The sequence below is a fragment of the Trachymyrmex septentrionalis genome, unplaced genomic scaffold (assembly GCF_001594115.1).
Source record: "Trachymyrmex septentrionalis isolate Tsep2-gDNA-1 unplaced genomic scaffold, Tsep1.0 scaffold32, whole genome shotgun sequence".
Lineage (NCBI taxonomy): Eukaryota > Metazoa > Arthropoda > Insecta > Hymenoptera > Formicidae > Trachymyrmex > Trachymyrmex septentrionalis.
This window is the reverse complement of record NW_017305485.1, coordinates 2,339,024-2,348,492: the sequence shown is the minus strand read 5'-3', so window position 1 is coordinate 2,348,492 and position 9,469 is coordinate 2,339,024. Positions and strand designations below refer to the sequence as shown.

The 9,469-nt window shown below is 31.5% G+C and overlaps 1 protein-coding gene across 2 annotated transcripts in view; it reads left to right on the top strand.

The window, feature by feature from the left end:
* The window catches only part of LOC108750010 (WASH complex subunit FAM21-like), a 37,113-nt gene that overhangs the window by 894 nt on the left and 26,750 nt on the right, over positions 1–9,469 (top strand). The window contains exons 1-9 of one of the 2 annotated variants that reach the window (XM_018489173.1): positions 714–799; positions 1,670–1,798; positions 1,867–2,055; positions 2,168–2,325; positions 2,392–2,752; positions 3,199–3,319; positions 3,406–3,594; positions 3,668–4,020; positions 4,386–4,666. In XM_018489173.1, coding sequence (XP_018344675.1) covers positions 797–799; positions 1,670–1,798; positions 1,867–2,055; positions 2,168–2,325; positions 2,392–2,752; positions 3,199–3,319; positions 3,406–3,594; positions 3,668–4,020; positions 4,386–4,666 — 1,784 coding nt within the window. In that variant the 5' untranslated portion in view covers positions 714–796. Of the gene's footprint in view, positions 1–713; positions 800–1,669; positions 1,799–1,866; positions 2,056–2,167; positions 2,326–2,391; positions 2,753–3,198; positions 3,320–3,405; positions 3,595–3,667; positions 4,021–4,385; positions 4,667–9,469 lie in introns of those variants that run through there. The other variant, XM_018489172.1, reaches the window with a different exon arrangement.

The following is a 9,469-nucleotide window of genomic DNA, read 5'->3' as shown; positions in this document are numbered from 1 at the left end:
ATATATATATATATATATAACATTTTTTCCCGCGTAATTATAAATAAAATTTATAATTTTATCATTATTCAATTAATCTGCGAAAAAATGAGATTATGATTAGACATGTGTTATAATTTTGTAATATAATTTTTAAAAAAGTATTTATAATTTTGTATATTAAGGCTATTAAAAATATTATGCGTTAAAATATAATTATATATTATAAATTCATATGTGTACATAATTTTTTAAATATTAATTGCCGCTTGTATTTTTAAAAGTGTCCTTTTAGTATTAGACATTTTTATATTCTAGCTTTTCCTTTTTTTTTACTTTCTCTCTCTCTCTCTCTCTCTCTCCTCGACATTCGTGTTTACATCCATATTTGCACTCGGGATCCTCGAAATAATTGTTCGTCCCTGGCGTCGATTTGACAGAAGAATGTTCTTTGTAGCTGAACTTTCTGTACTTTTTCTATCTCCCTCTTGTTTTATCTCTTTCTCTCCAATATGCAATTTGCAGTGAGTTGCTACGTATACCTGTTTCATTTTTGAGTGCAAAAACTGCAGCTGCGAAAAACCGAGTTGAGGCGCTCGCTCAGCTCATGTTCGCATACACAGATTACACTGCATTACACCGATAATTCGCAGACAGAGTGTATCTCGGCGCGCATTTTGCTACATATTTTTTCTTCGCTCTTGCGCCTCGTTACATTTTTACGATAAGGAGTCAGGTTACGGTCCGTCGACCCGTTTAAATGTAATCGCGAGAAGAAAATTCCTCATCGTTCTCCGTTCGTTACGAGCTGCTCGATATGGTGAGTGAGACATTTGCACTTAGGTAAATAATGGTACGTAATAAACCGACGAATAAACGACTTTCTTTTGAAGCTACATTCAGATTGCATAGTCGCTGTCAGTCCGATCGCACAGTTGTGATTTTCGTTAAATATTTCCTTGTTGAAAGTTTTTTTCTAATCCAACTTTGAATTTAACATCAGCGAACATTAATTACTGTTCATTCCTCGAAACTGTATACGTGTATTTATTGACAATATGCTTAATAGCGAATTCGTCACATTTTATTACATATTAGATTATTACTAAAAGCTGCTGCATGTAAAATTAGCAGAGTTAAAAATGTAAATGTATAATAAATATTTTAAACGATTAAATACTCAATAATGATACATACCTATATTATTTATTAGAATATACACTCTCTAAAACTTTTAGAGTGAATTTCACTCTGAAGAGTGAATTAAACCACTTTTTTTCATGATTGACTGAATTATTCTTTGGAGTTTCATTTCACTTTCCTCAAAGAAATTAGAAAGCATGTATTATTTCATTGTCAAAATTGATTATATTATTCCACTGCATTTAAATACTTTATATAAAGTCTTTTTAATGTGCTAACCGATTCACTATATTGTGAGTGACTGATTTCATAACACATGTATATATATATTAATCTATAAATTGATGTATAAATTTATTTTATTATATAAAACAAAAGTTCTAAAAGTTTGACATTACAGAAGAATTTTATAGTGATTTTATATGACATATAATATGTATAAATATAAATGTATGTATAAGGTGTATATTAATATTTAAAATATTTGTAATTGCAATAACAGTAAGCAGTATTATTTTTAAATCAATTATTTTATTTTATATGGCAGGATGTGTCAGATGGTATAGATAAATCATGGGATCATCCATGGACTACTGAAGAGATGAGAAAGAAGAGAAGGGAGTGGAGTCTGGCGGGTGACGTTGGACTTCTTAAACATCTTCAGCAATTTTCTGAAGTATAATTTATTATTTTGTTTTGCTGACGTTTATATTCAACAGTGTCTTGCATTGTGTAAAATTTTAGAATCTGGTGTCTAAGGCTAACAAGACTCAAGCTGCTCTGGACACGTTGACGACGCAATTAAAAGAAACGGGGATACTAGTGGATAATGTTACTAATACGTCTCTGGCTTTGGCCAATACTCAGTTTATCGAGAGCCGAGTGCAGGAGGATGACATAGAAATTAAGGAGAATTTGGATGAGAAGCAGGAAGTAAGCGAGAATTTATATTTATATTTCAATATTTCTTTTTTGAATAAATATTTTTGGGAAATCTATACTTTTTCATATTTGAGTGAAATGAATTTTTGTATTCTTTTTTCAGAATACAAAAACTCAGGAGTCCACGCCGGAGAATCTCTTGGCCAGTATAAGCGAGAGCGTTAAGCAAGGTTTAAGCATAATGGATGAAAAGTACAAAATAATGGATGTAGCTTGCAGCGATAGCGAAGAAGAAGATGAAGGAGGTGCGGTAGTATTCAGGTTAGTGTTTTTATTTTTATTCATATTATAATATTTGCTTTGTACTAAAATTCAGTTGATTTACAGTGTTATTGTGGGACCTAATGATCCATATCAAGATCGGCCCTTGCCGTATGTTATTGGTTCCGATAAATGGATAGCATCGAATAAGATAGGTTTAGAGAGTAGCAGTAGCGAATCTGAACAAGCGGATGAAGACAGGGATGAATCGGAAAGTGAAAAGGAGGATACCGATGTGCGGAAAGTATTTAACAGTCGACACAATCCGGATATAAATATAGCGAGGTTGTCGTCGTCCTCCAGCGATTCAGATAATTATAATGATCACAGCAATAACATATCTTACGAGAATAATAAAACGGATATTACATCTCAAAATAATATAAATTCCGCTTCAGAGTCTGCCACACCTAATAATGTATCGAAGGTATAATTAATCTTATAAATCTTTTTATTATTTGATAGTCGAATTCCTGTTGTGTAACTTTTAACGATAGCCATTGTATGTGCCAATGTAACGACACTGATATCCCTTCAGATCTGATTTTATTGAAACTATGGATTGGATTATATTAAAATAATTTTTTAAAATTTAGTTCATGCATATTTAAATAAATAATTCATACTAAACAATTAATTTTTTTTCAAAATTTTAACTATTTTTCTAACATATACATTATTATGTACATCAGATCTTAGATGATGTTGACAGAATTAAATAATTTCAATGGATAATGTCTTCAAATTTGATGTACATTACAATGTATACTGAGTCTGAAAGAATTAAGAATACAGAATAGGGATCTTGGTGTCAAGATTTGATGATTTTTATATTTTAAAGATAAAACAATTCTCTTTTTTTCTTGCTTGCAGTCAAATGAAACGGCACCGAATTTTGCAGAGGAATTAGCCAAACGATTAGGCACCGTTCGCCAAGCGCAAAAGCCTGTGACAGTAGATGAAATCAGTGAATCATCGATTAATCGATTTAAAGGTATACAGTTAATACCTTCATATTGCAAAAATATAAATTGTAAACAAAATATTCTCGAAATTTAATTGACTGTTAACTTTTCTCAGATGATCTGTTTGCGTCCGAGAAAGATGAAGATGTATTCAACGGTTCTGACAATCTATTTAGCGGTAAAAAAGATCTTTTTGACGATCAAGTATCTGCCAATCTGTGGAAGGAAAAACCAATCAAATCTTACAAAAATAGTAATATTATACCAGCCAGTATCGACGTGCCGCCGCCGATTAGTATAGTTTGTAAGTATTCTTTCATCTGCATTGTCGTTTTACAAAAAATTTATCTTCTTTAATTCAACTGCATTTTTTTTAGCGACAAAGCCAAAGTCAGCAATCGACGATCTATTTGCTGATGCCGATTCGGAAGAAGACTCGGATGACATCTTCTCGTCGAAGAACGTTATTAAAAAACGCCCGAAGGAACCTGTCGCGAGCAATAATGTTTATCCCGCGAATATGGAGGATCTGCCGAAGAAATTTTTAGACGTTACAGCTCCCGGTAAAATCGCCACGAGCACACCGGAATCTAATATCGTTAATGCCACGAGCCTATTCAGTGACGACGAGAACGATGACGCAGATCTGTTTGGTAATTCTAAAAAACAATCTCACAAACCTGCGAGTGCGCCATCGTCTACGAATACGACTCAGGAATCGAGTAAAAAGGTAAACTGACGGGATAATTTTTTATAGTCTATTTTTTATATTTGATAGTTCAGAATGTCTGTTCTTGTGAATGTATACTACTGTTAATTTAATTTTACTTAAGTATGATTCTTAGTATTACTTTATTGCGCGCGCGCGTGAGTATTTCAATTTATTAATATAAACATTTTTAATATTTATGTTAGTACACTGATCTTTTTTGGTGAGAAGAAAAACTGAAATTTAAATTATATAAAGATAAAAAATAATATTTAATTCTTATAATTTATTATAATTATAATTCTGTTAATATTAAAAATAAAATCCGTTTCTCTGAAAATATGCTTCATAGCGATTGAAGAGTAATGTTAAAATAAAAATTGTAGAAACCTATTGGAGGCGAGTGGATACTCGGCAATGTTTTGGCGTCGGACATTGAGAGCAAACTATCGAGCCGAATAATGCGACAAGAGTCGTCCGAATCATCCGATAGCGACGCGCCAGGAAACTTTGATAGCGCGACGAGAAGCAGCGTTGAGTCAGCATCCACGACTACGAATCACAGTTCGCAAAATCCCGCGGAGAATTTATCCGCAATTGGGAACAACACTAGCAGCGGAGTATCGATGCAACCCAGTATCGACATCACAGCTGGATCCGGTTTATCGTAAGTCGTATTAATAATTCTCTTTTGTTAATTTAAATTTTTTTAATTCTTTTTCTCTCTCTTTCTTTCTCCTTTTTCTAGACCGTTTTATAATAGAATATAGATACATATCCCCGTTCTTACGATTATACTGAACAAAAATGCTGCTCTTTTAATTTCAAATAAGTCATAATATTTCTTCAATATCGTGCATCATATACTTTAAAGCAATATTATATTTGCACCAAGCTTTTCGATTTTTTTAATAAGAATATTTAATTCACTTACATGTATAAAATAATATCAATCGCGAATACTAAAGAAGACATTAATTGCTTAAATTAAATGACCCTCAGGTTTTAAGTTACACTCAGTGAGTGAAAATGTATTCGATGACACAATATCAACATTTTGTCGAGGTCAGCACATAAACAAGGAGAAGCAGCGTAGTCGCTCGTTGGATGAGCTAATATTGCATTCAGAATGCAAACGAGAGTCGCTGCGTTGTTTCTTTGCGCTAGAGCTAGTTGCGTCACGGAATTATCTAGAGAGATAGATGGCACGTTGAAAAGAAAAAGAGAAACTATCAGTCCGGATTCCTTATTTCGTAAACGCGAATACGTGCTGGCAAATCGCTCTGTTTTAATACACGCGTGCCATATTTTTTATGCCATTGAACCCAAACATTAATCATTCGCCTTGCCGCAATACACGCCTTACTGCACAATGACGTAAATACCATAGCTAGTCCAAGGCGAGCTTCTCTTCAATACGGTTGAATGTGTTGCCTATCGCCAATTATTGACTCTCTCATCACTCTTTAGCCGTTTAATTGCCGTTATAAAGAAATGACGACCAGCATATGAGAACTCTGTAAGTGATTCGATCTGAAGATTGAAAAGAAAAAAAAAGAATATTCAGTTGCAAAGTGCTTGCAAACTATTGTGCATCAGAATTTTATTGGGGATTGCTTGCAGATTGTTTTCCAAACTAGAGTTGTCGATATCAAACAGAAAAATTTATTATGAATATATTTATCAGTGCAAAAATTATTTATATTTATCCTGAATGAACAGGCATCATATTAAATATATAATCATTATTCGATATATTTGATATGATGTTTATTTATTCAGGGTGAATTTTTTAATTGAGTTTAAATATATTTATGTTGAATATTTCTGTTTGATTTTGACAACTATATTCCAAACTTCAATGAATAGAGGGCAAATAAAAAATGCGAGCGGCACAGTCATGCTCCGATTAATTCATACCAAAGAGACGTTTATTCGCTTTCTTCGAAGGACTGCAGTTTTTCGCTGATTCCGAGAAATGAATAGTGAGCAAACAAAGATCGTAAAGCAGTGAAAATCAATCAAGTGAACGAATTGAGGTGAAAGTGGCGTTTACTCGTACTCATTTAATACCGCGCAAGATTGGAGATACTATATTTATATAAGCAAGTAAAGATCGTTCAAGAAGGAAATAATTTTAGTATTTTTGTGCGACAGGAGTGTGAACCAGGAATAGTGAGAGTAGAGGGAGAATCCGATAAACTCGGTTGCAAGTTATCGTATGAGATAGTCATTTTTTTATCCAGTTCTAAGGCAACAGTAGGCAAGTAAATAAGTACAGTATTTTTATGAATTAAAGAAAATAATATTTATTTATAACACACACACAATAGTGAGGATAAAACATGTTTCGTTCTATGAATTCTACCGAATTTTTATTAGTAGTAAAATCTTACAACTGTTGGAAATTTTCTTCGCTGAGAAAGGATTATTTCTTCAAATTTAAAATCTGTACGGAAATTTCCGCTCAAGACGGACATGGTTTTTGTGCTTTCGTGTATAAATATAAAGCAGGAATATAAACGGAAATATAAAGCAGATATATAGTGAGAAACGCAGAATCTGATAAACTCGATTGCGCGTTATTATATGAAAAATAGTGTCATTTTTTATCTAGTCTCTAAATTTTTAGGAGTAAAAGTCCAAAAAAGTGAAAATCTGTCATTCTTACTTAAGATGCAAATATTTTCACTCGTTTTCAACAGTGGCAGTATTTTCACTCTTTGGAGATTTCACTCCAAGAAATTTAAAAAGTAAGATGGCAACAATGGGTGAATAATATAATAAGTAGAGCTTTTCGAATCCAAGAGAAACGATATTTATTTATAACAATATTTTAGGATAAAATATGTTCCACTAATCCTATCGGATTTTTCATTACTAGCGGAATGTTTATTTTACATCAACTATTGTGTGGAAGCTATCTTCGTTAAGAAAGGATTATTCCTTTAGATTTAAGAGAATTTTCTAACTCGGTCTATACGAAAGAGAACTCATACATACAACTCGCTCGTGGACAGCATTCAGGAAAATTTTTGGTTTTATCCATTCCTATTAGTCTGTGTGCCTCAAGTACAAAACCTGCATCACAAGTTAATTTAGGGCATCTGGAAAGAAATGGAATAAAAATAGATCATGAACAAGAATTTTACAGAAAATCTGTTTACATTAGCATTGAAATTATGCCAGAATATTGTAACTGTGTGGGTCTTATTGCGACATAGGGAATATTAGTTGATTATTTAGACATTAGAGCATATCAGTCAGAAGAAAAAAAAAGAGGAATTTGAAAATATGAAATAATACGATAATATTTTTTATTACATTTTGTTATTCTCCATATATTTTCTCTGAGATATAATGTAAAAATGATATAAAACAAATTTTTTTTAGTTAATATCTTATAAATAATTCTCCTCTTATAATTGTTTACAAATTTAAAAGTTTGACAAATTAAATTTGAACATTAAATGTAAAGATCTATTGTTTCATGCTTTTTAAATATATATACAATATATTTTTCATTCATTAATATATAATTTAAAAGACTATAATCACATATTGTTGTCGCATTTGTATTAAAGCGAATATCGAAATAATTAATACAGAATCATTGTGTAATAATTTTTCTCGAGATTTACAAGATTAAATATGAAAAACATCATTTAAACATAATTTAACTATGTATCTAAAAGATGAAATATTATTAATTTTTTTTTGAATTTGTCCGAGATGTGAAATCTTATATCCAGCTGGATAGAGTTGCACCGATAACGAAGATATTTTATAAATAAGAATATATATATATTTTGTAAATTTTCTTATATATGATATATGATATTATAACGTTTTGACTTACCTAACCGTATAAATTAGACCGGATAAATCATCACAAAATATCTGTCCGCACGGAGCATCGTTGTGATAACCTATTCGCACAAGTTGATTCTTCCATTTGCAGTATTCGAAATACATATTTATGTGAGTAAAATTCGAAAGAATTTGAAGAGTATATAATCCGAAAAATTTCATTTGTTTTCGAGATATTTATCAGATATTATCTATACGCGGCAACATAGATATTAGTGTAATCATATACATCTAAAAACTTATCAAAGAATCTGTTATTGAAACATTGAGATTGTCTACTCTGTAAAATTTTTAGAATAATTTGTTTCTCTGAAGAGTGAAATTTTATTTTCTCTAGCCAGTGAGTTCTGCAACGTACCATATATAATTTGATATTCTCTTGCAGTAATGGTAGTCAGCCAGTACATTAGCAACAAGATCCCACAAAAGTAACTCTTCATCTTACTTTCTTGCTTAGGAAATCACCAGGTACAAAAGATGATAATAAATAAAAAAACCTTACTTATATATTTCCTCTTCCATAATTTCTTGAGGATTAAGACAACATTTGTTCTGTATGAACATAAAGTGCAAAACGTGCATTATCATAATTAGCGATAGCATGAATTAAAGAAACAAACATGATCGAATAAGCTATAAGCTTGTCACTTTAACATGATATCACCTTCAGCATCATTGAACATAATGCACTATCCTATATTACTTCTGTATTAATCTTTAAGTATATATTTGCTAACTTTTGATATATTTGATAACTTTTGAGATTTTGTTGCTAAATTTGGCATCTAGTGCTCTGTATTTTTCACGTATATTCCACTTGGTAAAAGAACTTAACTCTTCATTACTCACATTGTCGAGGACAGTCCGGTCTTGTATGTATGTACATTACAATATACATATCTGTTTGTTGAATGCTATTTATACATATTATTATATTTTGCGTAAATTGTTTAACAATTAAAGACATTTTTTTGTACATACAATATGTCCGAAGGATTGTGTAGAATATTATCAATCTTTATTTAATTGAAAGTCATCAAAGAGCTTTGAAATTTTAAATATATTGTTTATTACATTCAAAATAAATTCTACGCGAGGAATTACGTTAAACAAATCATACGAACAATGGAGATTTAAAAAGAAAGAAAGGAATAATCTATTTGAATTCCCTTTTCCATAATCACACACACACAGATATATGTCGGTGGATCGTTCTCTTTCCCATATGCGTGCTAAATACTTGTGGTGTCTTTGACTCGATGATACCATACATTCGTCATTCGCCTCACCCACTACGCGTTACCGCACAACGACGCGTGAATATCATGGACTAAAATGGATGCAAGTTTCTCTTCAGAACAGCCGAATGTGTTGCCTGTCACCGTTGTTGACTCTCCCATTATGAGTTGATTTATTCATTTAATCGTTATTGTTGTATCACAACAATATGGATACCTCTTATTGTAATCCGCAGATATGATACCAATCAATTGATAAGATGGCTCATAATAGGATTCCTTAGGACACCTGGAAAGAAATAAAATTAAATCATAAATCAAAATTCTAATAATAATCTTTATACATCAGAATTGAAATCTAC